Source organism: Chelonia mydas, chromosome 8, assembly GCF_015237465.2.
Source record: "Chelonia mydas isolate rCheMyd1 chromosome 8, rCheMyd1.pri.v2, whole genome shotgun sequence".
Classification (NCBI taxonomy): domain Eukaryota; kingdom Metazoa; phylum Chordata; order Testudines; family Cheloniidae; genus Chelonia; species Chelonia mydas.
This window is the reverse complement of record NC_057854.1, coordinates 67,862,175-67,882,571: the sequence shown is the minus strand read 5'-3', so window position 1 is coordinate 67,882,571 and position 20,397 is coordinate 67,862,175. Positions and strand designations below refer to the sequence as shown.

Sequence of the window (20,397 nt, the reverse complement as noted above, 5' to 3'; positions counted from 1 at the left end):
CAGGTATCCTGTGCTGGTACTTATTCCATAGGGATCCAGTTCCCTGAAAAACTGGATTTAGAAGTGACTTAGGGGAAGGCATCCCTAAAGAAGCTGGGGAGCAGAATTGGGTCTCCTAACATCTGGTACAGCAGAGAGGCATTGTCCATTCCCTAGCTCCTTAACCTGCATAATTTGGGCTTAGTGGTACAGTCCCAGAAATGTGATGGGAACAGCTGTGGAGAGTGGTGGGGGTCATTGCAGCCCTCCACTAGGTTGAAACAATTAAGGAAGGAACAATGACCCGCATGTATGAATTACTGTAGGTTAGTTCCAAGATGAGTTAAATAATATAGTAGTGGTCAAATTAAACCACATCCATTGTATATTGTTTATCTTTCTGCATGTCTGGGACAACAAGAAAACACGCCAGGAAGCTGACTTTCTTATAGACTCACCTGGGTACAGTTGCTTTGTTGGGGCACTGAGTTGTGCATGTTTTGAAACTCTGTAGGCAACATCCGATCCTTTTGAATCCCTTCTGTTTGTGCAAAATCCTGCTGTTCTTAATATTCCTTCTGGTGACTTGTGAAATTCTAATGCTTTTAGCACATCAACTGGTTCAGCTGAAAAAGTAGCAAAAACAACAACAAAGAATCATTCATACTGCAACGTTTCAAAAAGGAAATGAATTTCATTGCTAAATTATATATGCAGGTGTCTAATCATCAGAGTGGCTACATCATATTTGTTTTTTTGCAGGCTACTCTTACAGTAGAATATTATTTTAACAGGGTCATTTTCTCATCAAATATCTAGGAGTTCATCATACCCAGTGTAAGTTAGTTAAGATCAGATTTTTTTTAACAGGTCACTTGCTAATTGAGATTTACTATTTCATAAATAATCTGGAGATTAGTGCTTACAACACAGATTCCTTTAACACATGAATTCTGATAAGTGGAAATGACTTAACGAGCATTTCATATATTGTACCAACACTTAGCTCTGAAACATAATCTTCTTTGACCCCTAATACAAATATACATTCTCACCACATGGGACTGAGGGTACAGCACTCTTCTCCAGAAGTTGGTAGGAAAGGGGCTAATTGTCTCCCCATCTAGCTAAAAGAAGCATCACAGGAATTTTACAGAGTTGGAGCAACTGTGGGGGATTAATTAATGTGCCCTCCACCCTGCTGAACACATTAGAAGTGGGATGTGCTCTGGGGAGTTGGGGTGCAGTCTGGCCACAAGAGTCAAGGAGGAATGATTTCTAGAAAGAGGGCTGGGGAAAGTTAGCTGGTTGGGTCTCTCTTTTTTCTAGAATTTGACTGGACTGAACCACACTTCAGATCTTTATTTGGGATTTTCACTGTAGGGAGCCCTGTTGTAATGGTTTGTCTCTTAAAGGAGCAGGATTATGTTCACTATTGAGTCTTACAATAATGAGCACAACAAAGATGTTTAATCCCCATACAGGCATGAAGAGTCATCTCTCGCTCAGAACAGCTTGCCGTGACACCTTGTATTCATTCTTATGAGATCAGTGCATTAATATACAGTAACTGTTGTTCAGGCACCAATGCTTAACTGATCTCTGAATACATCCAGATTTGATTTTAGGCATAACAGGATGATGGTGTAAACAGCCATGATATTGTAAAATGTGTGCAAACCATACTGGGTAGCTCAGAAAAGGAGTAAATAGACAGAGCCTGTTGTTTCTAGGTCAATGATTCACATTATTATTTATTATTATTTATATGGCAGTAGTGCCTAGGAGCCCCAGTCATGAACCAGGGCCCCATTGTGCTAGGCACTGTACAAACACAAAGAAAAAGAGGATCTCGGGCCCTGGCCCTGCCCCAGAGGTCTTACCGTCTAAATAATCTAAAACAATCCAATCAAGATTGCTGGTAGCCTGTGGCTGCTGGCTGGTGTGAAGTAATTTTAAATTCTCACTCCAGGTCCTGGTAAACAAGTGTCCACATAACAAAAACACTCACAATTTGAACTCTTTGGCATCCTTGGTTACTGTTGCAGGGATGCCAAGGATTGAATGGCATAGAGACAGAACTACTTTCCCCTCAAAAGAGGCCCCAGAAAACAAATGTGGGAGTTGGGTGAGGCAGCTTACATCACGTTGCCCATGCTGTATGGCTTCAGGGGAGAAATAGGGATGTCAAGCTGGCACTCTTTATTTTATAGAGAAAAAGATCATTTTAACTGATTGTCTTCCCTTTGGGCCCAATCCTGAAGTCTCTAAGCAGGCAAAATTCTAACCACTTTCTATAAAGGCAATCTTTTAAAACTAAATTAAATTACTTCCACTGTTAAGGCTGAGCAGATTCTCAACACAAATGTATTTGGTGAATGTATCACTTCTTTCTCCTGTTCATGAACTGTAAGCAGGCAGTAGTAATGCATGTATTCTCTACTGACTATTCATTTAATGAGTCCACAAATATCAAGTGTAGGCCTGAAATTCAGTGCTTGTGAATATTCATGTATTTTAATGAATGTTCACCAACAGCAAACAGAAAGGTTGAAAACACAGTAAAACTGAAATTCTAGTTAGAATCACGGAAATGTTTGTGAATATTTTTCCTCACTGTTTGCTCAGCCGTAGCCAGTATTGTCTTCAGTACTGATTTTGCTTCAGCTCAGCATTTCATAAATCATTCTATCAGTAACACATGTGAGTGCACTTATAACTAAAATAGTTCATTCTACTCAGCTCATTGCACTGCCAGCATGAAGACAGATAATCAAAAGCAGTCAAGTGTGTGGTTAAATCTCACTCTGTAAAAGTCCAGCTCTGGATTTTCTAAAGTAAAAACGTTCCAAGGTTTCCGTAATGAGATGACAAAGTATATGGCTCCTTCCATCTGGTGATACATTTTCAGAAAAAAATACCAGTGAACTTCTGCTAAACTTATTTTAAATAATTCTACCTCTGATATTTTCCTCCCCCACCAAGATTACATTATTATCAAAAATAAACAGAATACTGAATGTTTATCACAAGTTAATACATCCTGAAAGAATCCCTAAATGTACACCTGCTACAAATAAAAGATATCTATTCTACATTTTCCTAAAACTAAATTTAAACATTCTGAAAAGCTACTTTCAACATTAAATAATCAAAATCATTGCACAAAATCTAAAAATACGAGCTTTAACTTTGTAAACCTTGGTTTATGCCTTATAAAAGCATTCCTATTAATTTCAATGAATATGATATATGTTCACTGAACTGTCTCATTACTCATGTGGGAGACATGCCAATGCACCTCTACAACCGTAAAAGGGTTGGCCAAACTGTTTCTCCAATAACTTATTGGTGTTTTTTGCAATGTACATAATGATTAGAGCTGGTAAAAATACTGCAGAATCAGTAAATATGAATATTCATTCAAATTCCAAATGGCTGCTTAGTTTAACTAGTTTTGTGCCCCTGTTGCTGTTTGCAGACATTTCTACAGACTTCTTCCTCATTACTGTTTGGGTAACGGCTGTTTATGGAATATCTGAATTGGAATGTCAGCAAGACAAAAAAAAGATCATTCATCGTTTGTTGTTCTGCTGTTTTAAAAAGTGTCTGTCAGGGAACAGAGGGATATCAGGTGATATAGGTGATTGCTCACGCATCACAAACAGCAGATCGTCAAAACGGAATACTTTCCAAACAGCCCAGAAGATAAAATTTATTTCCACAAACTGTTAGTCAAATAATTTGGACAGCAAACCTAGCAAGCTTGTTCACAACAATTTTCAAATAGGGAAACTTACTGAAAACAGATAATTTGGCCATCTCCAATAACAATATAGTTGTTTTGCTAAATAAGAGTAGACCATGAGTAACAAATTAACCTTATCTGTTTTATGACATATTGTGAGATGACCACCACTTTGCCTGGCATAACAGAAAATACAAAACCACCTGATTATTAAACTTTAAAAGAAATGGTGATCCAAAATGAGAAAAGGAAGTTCCCTGGTAAACCTACAAAGAAATATATAAAATGCAGTGCCTCATTCATCTGGGCCTAGGTATCTGCGAGACGAAATCTCTTTATAAAGAATTTTGGGACCCTGTGCACCATGGGAATTGCTGAGGGGTGTAGCGGTATCTTCCTTAAACTAGTCACAGTTTGTGATGTACAAGACAATTGCCGCCCTGGACAAAACTTCAGTGTACTGCCCCCACTTCTCACTCTCTAGAACAGAGGTATTCAACCTGCAGGGAAATATCCCTTGCCCGGGGGGCGGAGGGCAGGGTGAAGTGTGGCAGGAACAGACATCAGATTTTCTGGGTGGGGGAGAGGGTGGTGTGGCAAGTCTTCTGATAGTTCAGAGGTTATGGTAAACATCTGTGGGCCCAGAGCCATACTCCAGCACCACTCACTCAGGTTTGGCTCTGACACTTCTGTCATGATGGAGGAGTGGCCTGGCCAAATTTGAATGAATGAAGCTTTAACCTGGCACACAGGGTCACAGTGCCACAGTCCTGCTTAGATTTGGCCTGGCCACCCCTCCATCATGATAGAGGGATGGCGGGGCAAAATCCGAGTGAGTAGCATTACTACCTGGTTCACAGGGGTGCAGTGCCACTCAGTTTATTGATTTGGGTTTTTCCCGGTGGTTGGGAGCCTCCCTGAGGTGGGGCCCTATATAAGTGCCTCAGGTGCACATTGGTTAATCTGGACCTGGTTGATATCATTCAACACTTGCCCATATGAGGAAGCCTGAGATACTAAGGACCCTCCAAGTTTGTACGTTGTTCAGTTTTGACTGATCTTAATTTTGCAGGATATTCTATTGCATCAGTAGATATCTGCCTGTGATAGACCCTCTCACAAAAGCTTCCTTAAAGGGACTCTTACTCAGCCTGACTCTAGGTGGTACTCTTCTGGTACAATTTCTCCATCTGGCATTGAAATGAGACAAGGTTTTCACTAGGCAATGGAGTGTATTTGAAATTTACCCCTGTCTGTTTACTTCTCCTAGGAGAAAAAAGCTAAAGAAAAATGCAATAAATATTATGTCATATCACACTATTGCATCCAGGTAGTATATGGCTTCTGATTTGGTGTCTGGGGATGGGAATGTAAGGAAATACCAAACTATTAAAATTGCATGCACAGATCTCTGTTCAGATGCACAAAATGGGTGCATGGCCCTCTTTGCAAAAACTATAATTGATCAGGAAAAATTCAAATACCACATCTGAAAATTTGGTTCTATGGTTGCTGTGGTAAACTGGAAAATAAGTACAAACCTGTACAAGTCCCTGACCTTGCAAATGGATCTGCTCACACATGCCTTACAGCCACAAGAAGTCCCAATGGCTTGTATCGGACCCTATATGGACTAAGCAATCACATGCAGAAAGATCTGAACCCAAGGATGTCCTATTAGAACGCAGCTTTAGATCCTAAGAGGCCCCCTGAGGCTCAGATCACAATTGTGCTGGTTACCAGACAATGGAGAACCTAGCCAAAGAGATTCTGCTTCCCACGAAATATCATAGTGCAGAGTTCTGCAGCACCTCTGTACCGTTGACGGGGGTAGGATTTGGCACAAAGGGACTTGTTCTCTCCAGATGTGTAACTTCCATGGATGTTAATGGATGTTATGCAGGAATAATGAGAGAAGAGTTTCATATTGTTGGATTTGCTGAGAGGACATGGAGGACTGTATTGTTTAAATTCTTTGTCAGTGTATTGATTGTCAAAAACAATCATTTTACAGTTTCCTTAAAAACAGTCTCAACGTGTGAGCGAGGTTCATGTGTTTCCATCTACCTTCCATCCATCAGCTTTTTTCGGTTTGTTTGGAAGTGTTGACTAGTAAGCTGGAGACTGGTGCCCAATATCCTAATACAGAGAGGCCGAAGCACAAGACAACCTTAATGACACAGTGTCTTTAGAGCAAAAACACCTCTCTATTTGAGACATTTAAATTTACAGGGGCAAGTTCTGCTCTCAGTTACCAGAGTAAGTCTGAAATAACTCCATGCATTTAGGGAAGGTATTTAGATTTACAGTTGTATAACTGAGAGCAGGATTTGGTCCACAGTATTTCATATTGAGTGTAGCATTTAGGGCACACTTTGTAATCTTCCACTGCTTTTTAGGCTTGTTGCACACTGGACTAAACAAAAAACATGAAGTAAAATAAACCAGAACGGTACAAATATAAAAATATTAACAGCTTTGAGGAGCAACTGAATGTGCAGAACCGTGTTCTGAGTAGGAATAAAAGATCAACTTCTCTGTTGGCATAATTCCATTGAAGAATTTTTTTTGGGGGGGGAGGAGGTTACACAAACCGTAAACCAGTAACAACGAGAAGTCAGTGGAGTTACACAAGTGTAAAACTGGTGTGAGATCAGAATCAGGCCCAGAGACTTTAAATATTGAGGAAGACTTCACCATTTGTATTCAAGATGGCTGCTGAACTGGCATCTGGATTACTGCTGGAGACGCTCTTGATTAAGAGTGACTGCCCTGCACCTTTAAGCAGGAGGGTGTTTGGCTGGATGACCAAAAGAAAGGAACAGTGCTTTATGGCTTGGAGGGGGGAGAAAGATGAAAACTTCTGCAAAAGGGATAGTGTGGTTGCTGACTCATCCCCTAGGAATGGAAGTGTTTAAAAGATGCAACCCTGGGCCTGGAGCCTACCTTTTACAAAGAGCAACCTTGGGTGGTCAGTCACCATTAATGTACTGTCATTCCATTCCAGATGTGGGCAGACCACCCATGGACAAGGTGGTGTGGATCGGTGGGCACAGGATTGTTTTTCTTATGTGAATAGGCAGACGTCCTAGTGGCCTTAAGGGTTGGCAGCTGGAGTCCAGGATGGGACAAGACTGTGTTGACATGGAAGGAGAAGCATGTTATTGGACCAGCTCATGCCACTGCTGTGCGCAGAGGGCCCGTCAGCAATCACTGGCATGATGTGGCACACATTAGAGAACACTATTTGGGAATGTGTAAAGGAGTTCAATTACTGCCCAGAACAAGAAGGGACTTGATGCAGATCCGTGTTGTCAGGCATGCATTCACGCATGGTCTGGCTGAGAGCCGTGGAGTGCCACCTGATTGAACAAGGTTCGGCAGATTCTAACAGGATGGCCAAATCCCTTGGGGTCTTAAGAGGCTCAGCAATTTGGTCACTCTGGGTTACCAAATTATTCAAGGAGTATGGGGTTCCCCCATAAAGAAGCCTTGGAGCCCATTTGTTTTGGCCAATTTAGAAGGAGGGGCAGTAAAAGATGTCTGGGAACTCGACTGGGTTGGGGGGGGGGGAGGCAGCCAAGCTAATTGCTGGTGCATCCTTGTGGCGGATGTCCAGTGCAGGTACTCCGTTGGAAAGGTATACAGTGACCGGATAAATGGCTTGGAAAAGGACTTAAAAAGAGGTGTTCATTAAAGGAATGAATGGGGGGTGGTTGGGGACTCCTATGATTGGTACAGCAGGGAGTCAACCCCCCTCATTCTTATAGCCCACCTTATCCCTTCTATGAGGGGGGGATGGTAAGGTCCCAGCAATGGATTTGCTGAAGGGACCTGGATGGAAAAGAGGGGGAGCTGGCAGAAGCCCCCTGGATATGGTAAGGTCCTGGCAATAAAATTGCTGAAAGGACTTGGATGAAAAAAAGAGGAGGGGCTGGTAAAAGCCCCTGGGTAATTACGGAAAACATGGAGTTACCTGCACTGTACACTTTTATCTGCCTGGTAGTCCCAGACATCTAATAATAAAGTTGCAGCCTGATTAAACCCATGTCAAATGTCTCCTGTCCTTCTTTCGGTATAGCCAGACAAGCACACAACCCTCTGAATTTAAAGCAGAGTGATCTTATTAAAACGTCATTAACACTGCAGCACATTTAGGACAAAGAGAAATTTAAAGGATGTAATAAAACATATATGGAACAGAACTTTTATTTTATATTAAATACAATTGGCCCTTGAATTTAGTGGATGTTAATTCACAGCCAGTGACTTGGCTATTGTATCATGCTGTCACTTTTTCAGCTATCACAGAAATTGTTTTCTATGATAAATTTTCAATTCCTGGAAAAATTACATTATGTTTCTATTTATATTTTGGGCAAGAGTCACCAGTACCATCTGACTTTTCTGCACCACTCTGGTGAGATAAATAAGACATAAACTCAAATTAACCGGCCACTTAAACTTGGTTTCCAGCAATTATACATTGCCAGAGCAGCACAAAGTATCCGGAGTATGCAGGTGAATCTAGCCCTTTTGTGGGGAAAGAGATAGGAAGGGGTGATTCCATTTTTGGGTCACCACTTCCAGCACTAGACTTCCCACAGATACAATGATTTTTAAAAAATGCATAGTGCCCTACTACTTCTTATGGATTAATAACCAGTATAATTTCATTTAAAAAATAAAGGGCATTTATACTTTGAAAAGTGACTTTGTAAAAATGACACTAGGATTCCATCTCTGGAGCAGACTCTGATCCCCTTACTCACAATGAACAATATCTTGCCCTCCATTGACTTCTACACAACATGTGTATGGGGTTAAGAATCTGGCCTCCTTTGGAGCCAAATTCTGATATCTCTACTTATGTTGCATAGCACCTTACTCTGCAAGCAGTACCATTGATTTCAGTGGGACTATTCTAGGCGTTATGTACTCCTCATTGTTGGTAATGGCAGCAGACCATGGGTCTTCATATTTAGTATTTTATAGTGCCATAAATATACACAGCACTTTACTCACAAATAAGAGAGAAACTTATTTTTCCTCACCTCTTTCTGTCCCAATATGTGGCCTACAGTCTGTGTTAACTTGTGTGGCTTTCCCCTCCACACTGAGGAAATTCCACATGTAGGAGATTCCAGGGCAGGGGCAGTACAGGAATCATGCTGTCAAAGGGGTGTCAGAGTGCTGGGGAAGCCATGCAGCAATACAGAAGCTCAGTTTCTCCACCCAGATGGCTTGTGCCTCTAGCTGATCCTCCAAGGGATCTGGAGCTTCACATTCATAGACTGGAAAGGGAGGAGGAAACCCACACACCCACACCCTGTCTGACAGGAGACTCTGAGGCATACTCAGCTAGTTTAAACCAGTGGAGCTCCATGCCCTTTGTGGGAATGCTCCCTGTAGGTGAACATAGAGCACTAAGTTAGACAAAAAACAACCAAAAAGGGGAGTGGTTGTAACAAAGTCATAAGAATTTACACTGTTGACGTTTGGTGTGCTTTATGGAATTTCTGGATTTTTTTCAAGTTCAAGGCAAGAGGAGATGGCTATTACCTTTGAGTGGTGCTATATTAAATCGTCTCAGTTTACAAGAATGTTATCTCTAACTGTGATTTCTGCAAATTCAATCTGGGATCAGAAAGTCGGACTGTCTAGTTCATGCATCAGCACCCACCATTAAGATTCTAAAATTATAAGAAAACCTAATTAACCCTCCCATGGTTGTGTCTTTTCTGAAGGAGTAAAGAGAAGCACAAATGTATTTAATTCTCTAACATATGCAGATATTACTTTGGATTTACAAAGGAAGCAGATATTTTGAGTTAAGAAAGTGATAGTATCTGACTATAACCATGCTTTAAGGCTAATTTTATTTTAGTAACTAGCAGCCAAGAACATCTCCGGATTTACAATGGTGGAGACTGGAACCTTCTTTCTAGTCACTGAACAACTGTAGCACAGGCAATAGCAATGCAAGTTTCCAAAGATGAAAGACGTTTTCGGTCTCTATGCCTATTCAGTATTGGGTCCCTCTGTCCGGGGCAAAAATGGTACAACTAGTGCTAGATACGGTGGTGTTTTTTGGATAGTAGACTTCCAAAAGTTTCACAGAACCTATCCATCCTTGCCTACCAACCTGGGCTGTATTCAGAGTGGTAAGGTAGAGGTAAAAAGCTCCAGGTCCTATGAAGAGTAGCTTTTCCCATTAAACAATTACACATTTTTGAGTAATAGCTTCTGTGCCTTACATGAAAATTGGAAAACTATTTTAACAAGTTTAAAACAGTAATATTTGGGTCAAGGGTCTGTTGACTTTCAACCTAAAATGTATTTTTACTCCAAAACACAAGAAAAACCCTGACAGAGTCACATTCTTGGGTTCCACTATAATATTGAGAGAGATAAAATCATGTCAAAATAGCAACTGAATAAGATTTGCTTGACTCAAGCTATCAGTAATAACTAAAGTAAGTATAAGCTATCAGTAATAACTAAAGTAAGTATAATGTGTCATCCTTAGTGGACCACGTACATATACATACAAATGGGACTGATCCTCAGCTGGCTAATGGAGCTGCACTGTTTTATACCAGTTGAGGTTCTGGCCCAATCATTCTGAGCAGTTAATGTGTCTGTATCACACCCTTTACACCTAGGTAAATAAACCACTTATCACCTCAACCCCTGTTTTTTAATGTTCATATCAACTACCTACACAATATCTTGGACAGTAATTTTGTCTGCTTTTGCTGCAAAACAAGAGATTGTTCCAAGGTCAGAGCCTTGCTACTCCTGTCTAGAGAAAGACAATATAGAATACCTGGGCACTTCACTGTTGGGAATTATGATTTTAGGGAGAGTAAATCTTCAATGTGCTGTGGTCTGATCCCTGCTCAAAAACACCTTTCTTGACTTTAACTGGCTTGTCGGTTACCAGCCAGTACCTAACCCCACCCCACCTTCCTGGGGATGGTCATTAAGAAGCTGGTTATAAGCCAACTCCATCATCAATGGATATCCTCCAATAATCTGGATCTTAGTCAATTGTGTTTCAGACCTGGATTTGGACAGATAGTCTTCATGGTGAACAATGACCTCAAGGCAATGGACTGAGGTCAAATATCCACACTAATTCTATAACATCCATCAGTAGCCCTCAATGCACTTGACTGAGGAAGTATTGCTCTCTTGTCTGAGGATCCTGTGGCAGGAACAAAATTCCTTTTCAGTGGCTTTGATCATTCCTTTAAGAGACATCCCAGAAGCCTGTGATGGGCAATTGTTCTTCTCACTTGTGAAGTCCCTCAATGTCGATTTTTTCGCCCTCATACATGGATCTTGCCACAGCCAAAGACCACTTAAAAGCTTCAGCTTGTGCAGAATTTGGTTATCCACCTTTTAGGTAGGGCAAACCAATTTCAGCACATTGTAATCTACCCCTTCACTGCATTTTCAGATTCAATTAAAGGGCTAGTGACTGAGCACTATAATGCTCTAGGATAGAGTTACGCTAAAGATTACCTCTTTCCTTATGCCATATCACCTCAGCTGTATATAGAAGGAAGGCATGCCTGACAATAAGATTATTGCAGTGGCAGGCCTCTGGATCAGGAATTAATTCCCATCAGAAATCTCACCAAGCCTGAACCTGACTATACTTAGTTTAAAAATGTAACTCTTTGCTCAAGTGTCTAATAAAATACAGTTGTTGAAATATTAGTTTTTGGGCTGGTAAATCCTTAGCTGTTCTCTTCAGTTCTGGGAAAGATTCAGACAATATACTCCCAATTTGGGGAAAGTGCTAGATCCTCATCACCTAAATTAGGTATAAGGCTTCCACCTTTTAAATGGATGTAGTAATAAATGACAATAAACAGTTTTACCAGGATTCAATTACTTTACATAGATACTAAAAAAAAAAAAGAAAAAAAAAGAAGGAGAGACAGGAAGCTGTACACTGAGTTGTCCAATATGTTTTGAACTATATTGGACAGATATTGATTTTCCTCCTGATTTTGCAGTTATTCAGCCTGTTCTCTAATTCTGTAAACATTTAGCTAACAGTTTAGTTTAATAACTTAAAATGAACCTGCAATAACAGGACAGACCCTAAGTAGCCAATAACTAGTTAATCAATGGGGTAGCATTTACTAACAGCTCTCGATTTCGATATGGATAGCTAGAGGTAAAGCATTTCCAATAGAAAGTCCTTGACTTTTGGATTCACATCCCTCTTTGGTTGAACAGACTCTGAGTCTGTTGGCATTTAGGGTACAGTTCAAAATGCATGTACTATTATAGGCATTTGCCATATGGGGTGGTTGCTGGTTTTATAATGCAATGACCCTATTTATCTTTTTTTATGTTTGTATCGGAGTAGTTTTTAATGTTGTACATGCACCCAAGGACAATTGTGATAGGCACATTTCAGAAGTTGAAAACCAAACATAAACAGTAATTATTATTAATTCTTAGAAAGTTTCATCTACCCATCCCAAAGTGCTTTACTAAAGTGAATATTTATGATTTGCCCTATTTCACAGACCGGGAAAATGAGGCACCGAGAGGTTAATTTTCAAGATTTAGAAATGAAATCTAAACTATCTAGTTGGAGTGGGTGTGCAACAACTCTGAAAATCAGTTTATCCTTATCTAGATGCTTAAATATCAATTTAAGAGATTAACTTTAGGCACCCAGCTTTGAGATTTTGACTCATGACTGCTACTTAGAGGTGAGAAATGTAGTTCTTTTAATCACTACAGTTTTACCTTAATGCACTTTACCTTAAGAGCATTCAGATAAAAATGCCAAAGGCTGATGGCATTTCCAGGAGGGCTAGGATATTGTTGTAGATCACTTCAATATTTGGTTGTATAAGAAGAACAGATTATCCAGATGCATACAGGAATGCTTTAAATAATTACTTCAGTAACAGGTGGGCTCTTTCAAAAGCACTCAGAACTGGCCTAACTCTGCATCCGACGAAGTGGGTATTCACCCACGAAAGCTTATGCTCCAATACATCTGTTAGTCTATAAGGTGCCATAGGACTGTTTGCCACTTGGCCTAACTCTGTTTCACAGAAGTCTGACGCTGAAAATTCTACCACTGACTTTGTCAGGAGCAGTTAGGCCAATGCAGAGCTCTCTTAATTCACTCAACATTGTTAAATTATAATTCAAAGAAAATGAAAGCACACAGTGAAGCTATTTGATGTATTTTAGATGACAATCAACAAGTAATTGTGTCTCTTCTCAGAGCCCAAAACTGTAAAACACATGTTGTAAAAATCCTACTCAGGTCTCACATTGAGGTCAATGTAAGGATTGCCTGTGTATAAACTGCAGGCTCAGACCCTTAATGATGTTAGCTCGAAGGTATCAGTCATTTAGCTGAAATATTTTTGCAGGAATTAAGGAGTACCCTTTTAGGTTTTCATTACTGACCAAAAACAGTCTAGACATGGAGTGTAACCTACATTTTTGAGGTTGAGGTTTCATGAATACTTCACATATTTTGCCTAAACTGTGGCTTCTTCATTTTTTAGAGTAAGACCTTCTTTTAGACTAAGTATATTAATTATTTCATATGATAATCAGCATTCGTTAAAACAGAGCATGCATTACCTAAATCTGATTCTGAGATTGCTTCCACTATTTTTATACCAGAGCAATATCGGGTCAGATGTTCAGCTGGTATAAATCCTTTTAACTCCATGGAAGTCTTATGCCAATTTGCAGTAATGAGGATCCAGCTCAATATTGATTCCACTGGAGCTACTGCTGGTTTACATCAGAGTATTGGTTGATGAAATCAGAATTTATTCTCACAGTGTCTAAGCATGATGAAGCCTCTTTTACTTGCTGAGCTAAAAAGTTCTTTAGTAGAACTACTAGCTCATGGAGACAGTACCTTCAGATGTGACATTCTGAGACCATCAAAACACAAATTAAATTCCTGGAATATCATTTTTCCATTACCACAATCTCATTGCCATGTCACTGGCTCTGCTGATCACCATTTTTTTAGGTTAGAGGGTAACCTAAAAATGGTGATTAGCACAGCAAGAGACACTATGTTCCCTCTTTTAGTAGGACATGTGGCTAATAGTTAAATATAAAAAATAAGTGATTGGGACTTCTGAACCCAAATGTTTGCAGATACACAAAGGAGGTATTTCATTGAAACCTTTTTTAGCTTTCAAAAATATCCTGATTATAGACTACAGCCTTGAATGTGGTACATTTGTACATTTTTCAACTATATATATATATAGAAAATCTTTAGAAGAAAAGAACAGGCATGTAAGGATCAGAACTTCAGCTGGTGAAATTTGGAATAGCTCCATTGAATTCAATGTATCTACACCATTTGCACAAGTTGAGGATCTGCTTTAAAAAGTCCCACAGCTTGAGAACTTGATCCTACAACTACTGAAGTCAATGGCATAACTCCTTATGACTATAAGCCAAGCAAATCAGCCCCCCAGTTTTGCAGCCAACTGACATCAAAGGCTTTTGACCTTGAATAATAATCTTGTTCCAAAATTATAATTAACCATTTAGATTGCTAGAATATTTTTAGTATTTGTGTTGGGCCAAATCCTGCTCACCTTAAAGGTGGACATGTGGTGTGTAAGACTCAGAGTTTAATAATACTCTTCCATTGAACAAAATGACTAGCATTTGGGCCATATTATACAGTCACTATGAACTTCATTCAGTTGCTATCGACTTCAATGACAGCAAGATCAGTATCTGTACTTTTTATTGTGCATTTGTTTTTATTATGCATCCTTCATTTTAACCTGGTAGCAAACAATATGCACTTATAATACCACCTCTGCCAAACAAAATTCTGTTTCACATGCTGAATGCATTAACACTTTGACATATACAGAAATCCCAGGCCTAAAATTTACAAAGGGTTTTATGTCCCCTTTACATGTGATAATGTGCTGAAAGAACTCAAATACTGCCAGCTCCTGCTAGTATTTAAATAACGAGGTCAACAATTAATGTATTACATTTATAGTTTGCAAAGGTGGTATTTAAACCTTGGTATTCTAATTATAACTATTGACAAAATGCATCTGTGTTCATCTAATTTCAGTAAAAGCTAATTTTCCCATTTCTGCCATGTCCATCCAAAGGGCAAGTCTTTATTGCTTTGTGAGACTCTACTTGCTTAACACAAGAGGTGTCTCCCAAGGTCCATTTAATCTATTTGCACCCATTATCAACAAATAGTCAGGACAACAATAAATTAATAAATGTTAAGAGAATTTCTTATGAAAAGAAGCAAAGAGCTCTAGTGAGAAAAGAAAAACAACTTCTTAATCTTGTTGGCACATGGAAACCCTACTGTTCCTCACTGTACAAAAAAAAAAAAAAAAATCTGTAAGAGGCATAATTGCTCCAGAACATTTTAGGTGCAACTGAAGTTCAGCAATAATGCCATGGTTCTTTTGTTATGCTTTACCTTCGTTGGAATTAAAGGTCCTATTGCTACAAATACTGCAGATGCCAAATTTACCAGGTTTTTTGTTCTTGTTGTTGTTGTTGTTTTTTACAAAGCCTTTTAACTTATCAGAAAACATCATATAGTCAAGAATAGGTTTTGTGTTAAGGAAGCTTTTTCTTTTTAGTGTAGAATATCAATTCAAACAATTGCCTCTGGATTAATATAGATATAGCATTTTAGATATGTATCATTTGTGTGTGCTATGTTTGTGTGTTTATATATATTGGACTTGATAATATATTTTAAACAAGACAAAAAATAAAGCTAGGAAATATGAAGGGGTTTTTTGTCTTGTTTTTGTACTGCAAAGCTGGTAAAAAGACACAGCCTGAATTGTCCTTTCAGGAGTCTGTCAAGTCTCCTTGTAAATTAAATATAAAGCACTAGAGTCTGCAGAATCTACAATACATACCAGTCATATTTCTTTGTCAGTTGCCTGTCTAAGACAAAGCCTTTAATTTAGAATTTCTGCAATATTTCTAAAAGAAAAAACAGACATATTCATGCAGGGTCAGACAGCACATTCTGAAGAAGATAGGACCATTTCACCTGCTGATCCCTGGGACTCAAACAAACTTTTCAGCTGGGCCCACCAGTAGTTATTCTCAATAATTCTTCTTATGGGTTGATCAACTTAACTCATTTTTTTTCAAGCTTGGAAATGTATTATCTCTTTAACCTTTGGAGGGTTGTGGTATTTTTAATAAAATGAATCTGGCTTTTACAAATATCTTACTATATTTTAAGTTAAGGGAGACATGAAAATTGTTCATTTTCACAATTGAGCATTAATGCACAGCATGCCAGTCAACAGCACAGGGGAGCTACATCACTAATAAGCTGATCTGACCAGACATTTACAAGTTACTATTTGAAATCAACACTTCTGTGTTGGTTAATAATAATTAGACGTTAAACAGTTTTATTTTGAGAAAGCTGAAAAGCTACATTTCCATTGAGACCCAATAAGCATTCAGAACTGAATTACATACTTTTAGGTGGGTATGGATATTAGAAAAAAGTTTCCTTTTCCATTGTAATGGGCCCAATTCTCCATTCCTTATGCACCAAGAATTTCTGCTGGTTTCCAAGGAAGTTTGGGAAGCATTCTAATGGGATGACTAAAATAAAGCATCTACAATATATTCAGGCAAATACTCTGTCATCCATTGATTTACTTAAACAGAAGTTCATATATTTATTTTCTTTATATAGCTGACCAATCACATTTTCAATCCGAATTCTTAATATTGTCCTGCACACTGATGAATAGGAAGGTTTCCATTTACCAGAAAAGCTTAAAAAAAAAAGTTGATTTTCTTTCATTTCTTGCTCATGAAATTTAAATCAGCATTACAATAGTGCATTGACTCCAGGACCTTGCAAAAATTTATAGTGCTGAAGCCATGCCATTTTGACTAAATGAGTTTATTCATTCCAAATGCATTGCCAACACATTTGGTATTTAAAGGTGAGAGGGTTGGGGGTGGGGGGAATCAAAGAAAGTCTTTTAAAGTTGTATTTTGTTTACTTGTACCAGGTTATAAAGCAAAAATATTTTCTAACGGAGTTGCTGAGAAGTTAGTGGGCACTGAAGCGACAAAATATATTTCACTGTTTTCCCCATTCAGTTGCTTCTCATTTCTATGGCTTTCTATGCCTTAAGGTGGAGAACCTCAAGAGCCTAAACAGGAATTCTCCACCCTCATTCATCCCAGGACAGACAACTATCATTTTTCTTTATGGAAAAAAAAAGCAAAGCAATATGTAAGAAAAAGTCAAGACTCTTAGGAATTTTGTTGAGGTCTTTCTAAATAGCAGGAAATGTGTCTTATTTAAAAAAGTAGTTACTATAAAGTTTAACACTTTATATGAATACATTGTGTAATTTGCTTTATAAACTGACAGTTTATGAAAAGCCCAATAAAATAAAAATCAGAGGTCTAATCTTAATGTAGTTACAAAGATATGATTTATACTGCATTCTGATGAAACACTGCAATATATTCACTTTATCACATAAGTTACAATGATGTGTCCAAAAGTTTTATTTATTTTCTTTCCTGCTTTCAAGTGTCAGTCACTGAACAGAGCATTTTTGTCTTAGATATTAGTGAATGTTATTTTCTTTTATCTTTGAAGTCTTTTAAATGACAGTGGAGCACATAAAAGACTATTCAGAAATAACTTAATAATACTTCATATGGGAAATTAATCCAGATCTAGCTGCCACTAAAGTCAATGGAAAGACTCTTACTGACTTCAGTAACAGTTGGACTGAGCCCTAACCACACAGCTACCAGCAGTTTGTAAGCAAATGGCATACCCTGTTTCTGAACATTTAAACTACTGTGTCACTTGTCAGGCAGTTTTCAGGAAAACTCACAAACTGTGGAAAACTTAAGATGCTCCCTGTCATTTTACATTTCTGATATTTCCTTGCTTCATTAGAACGGAGAAAGAACTTTAAAAGTAATTCTTCACTCAGGTATTATTTTAGTAAATGTATCAATCTAACAAATCTTTGCTCCTGTTATTATTAAAATAATTTCAGTAAATACCAAGGAGCTTGCGCTGAATTTTTATCGGTGCTGCTTGGGTTCAGATTTTCATTTAAAATCTAGATTCAACCCCAGAACTCATAATAAATACTGTTATGAAGTGAAGGCTGCAAAGAACCATCTCCAGCTCATATTCAATTGGCATATTAGGTTTAAAACACAATCTACCCAGTCTTTGTCTTCAGTATCCCTCATTCAATAACTTCAGTTTCAATATAGTAATGAGTACCCAAACCCCTGCAGCTAGATGGGGGGCAAAGGGGGAGGGTAACTTATCCTTGGTGTAACTCCACTGGAGTCATTGGAATTGCAGCAAGGATGGATTTGGCCCCCTCCTCCCTAAACTGTAAATGAGACCAGCAGAGGGCAGAATTACTGATTGATCTGCCACAATTCAAGTGGTGACCAGGTACAAAATGCTGAATGGAAACTTTGATTATTCACCTTTCTGTGCTCCCCACCATAACTACTGTTGACTCAGAAAGGGGAAAACGACACCACTGTTCTCTTCAAAAACGGGCAAATCTCGTCACAGATAATGATATAAACAAAACCAGGGCTGTGTTCTGGGAGCATCAGCCCCCTGAGGCTGTGAGGCCCCCTAACAGCTAGGTTGCCACAAGAAGAGCCTTAACCCCTACAGCAGATGGCAGTGGGAAGAAGCGGCATTTCCACTCAGCTAGGAGTTCAAAGTCACTGGAGAATGCACAGCCAGGTTATATGTGTAGTTCCACATATATGCAAGCAGATCTTTTAAGGTCATAAGATCGGACTGTTCCGCTGGTTTCCAAAGAAGGTCCCCAAACAGGACGCTTCTGGACCGGTTGTTGCTCCTCCTAACACTACCAGGCATCTCTGCAGGAGCGCAGCTCTTGGAGTTGAGCCCTCGGGGTTATGCACTGCGCGCCCCTCCCCCTCCCACCCACCCCCAGACGTGTGAGCTCAGGGCCCTCCCTACCTTCTGAGCTCCCCCTCCCGAGGGCGAGGATTGCGGCTTCTCGCTGGTCTGCAAGCTCCCAGGAACTGCACCCTGCTAACCATGTCCACAGACACCTAACGGACCACTCAGTCTTCCCCAAGGATGCGGGGAAGGAATGGGTGGAGGGGTGGGGGAGCCGCTACTCGGTGCAAGGCTGAGGTGCTGAGCCTAGCTCCTGGCACTGACCTCCCTGCTGTGCCACGTAAGATCCCTTAGCTCCCAAACCGATCGCCCGGTCAGTTGCGGCTCTCCAAGTGGGAGCTGCACACCCCACCTGGCAGGGCGCGCAGGGCCATGAACTTGGAAGAGAGTTGCCGGGCTAGCAACGGGCCCATTTAAAAGAGATGTTCTCTTCCCCGCGTTTTGGAAAACTTTTGCCGATTAAAAATCTTTGCAACGAAAAATAGAGAAAGAAGAACTAAGGAGTATTTGAAATCTTGAGATTCCCCCCCCCCCCCCCCCCCGCATCTCCCCTCTCCTAGGAGGAGAGCGTAGAGACTTTTGTTACACTTTAGCCAAGACTTTGGGTGAACTTTATCGGGTTCCTGAGTCGGTACGTTCAATCGCGCTGAAAATCGCAGAAACATCTGTTGGTTTTAAAAATGGATTTCGTGGTGGAGGGAACACAGAGCTGTGTCCAAAACCGCCTTGCTTCGCCCCCTGCTCCCTTTCCGCAGTTACAAGAAAGAGGTCGATGTGGGGGTCTTTAACTCATCAGCACTTTAGAAAAGCGCCTGTAAAGCTGGTTCTGCAAGAGGCTCCCAGCTGGGCTTAATACCCTGAGCTAACCCCTCACCCCATTATTTTCGCCTCCCCAGGACGGGGATCTAATTTGACAGGTCTTCCTCTGAAACCTGGCGGCAGCATTGTCCTGCATTTTCCTCCCCAGCTGGGGAGGGGGGCTGGCTGGTAGCGCCCAGCTCCCGTCTCTTTCTTACCTCCTCTGACCTCTGCAGCCTGGAGAAGGAAAGTAAAAGCGATGAGTGTGGTTACAGTGGAGTCCGGGAGCCACCTTTTCGTTTTCCACCTTGTGGACCATCTCTGCATCTCCATGCTGGGCGCCCACAAGTGTGAACCGGACTCCGGGCGCCTTCAATTTATACCAGCTCCGTCCCTTCCACGGTATTCCCAGAGATGCTGCCTCTTATAGAGCCATCCGTGAACCACCAAAGGGGATTTCTTTTTGTCCCGCTCTTTGCTCCGTGCAGGCCCCCTCCGCCCCGTCCTCCCCCGGTGCCCTGCCTTCAGACTGCAGGGAGATGAGGGGCTTTAATCAAAACGCCAGGAGCGCGGCATCCCCCTAAAGGCTCCATCCCGTCAGAGGGCTGGGCGAGAGGCACTCGGCAGCCACCCCCGGGAGCCCAAACTGACAAGCCAGCGGCAGGTCAGAAGCCAATCGCACGCCTCCTCCGGCAGCCCACAGCCCGCCCTCCCTGGGCCCCGCAGGCTGGACCAGCCCCCCGAGCCGCCCAGCCAGGGCAGATCAATACTTGGGGAATGAAAGGAATGGCAGGAGCAGCCCGCAGGGAGCCTCCGTGCTCAGCAGCGCCCCGGCCAGTGCGCTCCGCAGCGGGCTCCAGCCTGCTCGCTCCCCGTC

General features: G+C 40.6%; 1 protein-coding gene across 1 annotated transcript in view; it reads right to left on the bottom strand.

Annotated features, from left to right (window-relative positions):
* COL11A1 (collagen type XI alpha 1 chain) overlaps positions 1–20,150 on the bottom strand; it is a 235,035-nt gene extending 214,885 nt beyond the window's left edge. The window contains exons 1-2 of the mRNA XM_007055218.4: positions 19,739–20,150; positions 438–605 (exon numbers count right to left, since the gene is read on the bottom strand). Of these exons, the coding sequence (XP_007055280.2) occupies positions 438–605; positions 19,739–19,853 (283 nt within the window). The 5' untranslated portion in view covers positions 19,854–20,150. The remainder of the gene's footprint in view (positions 1–437; positions 606–19,738) is intronic.
* Between the last annotated feature and the right edge of the window lie 247 nt (positions 20,151–20,397).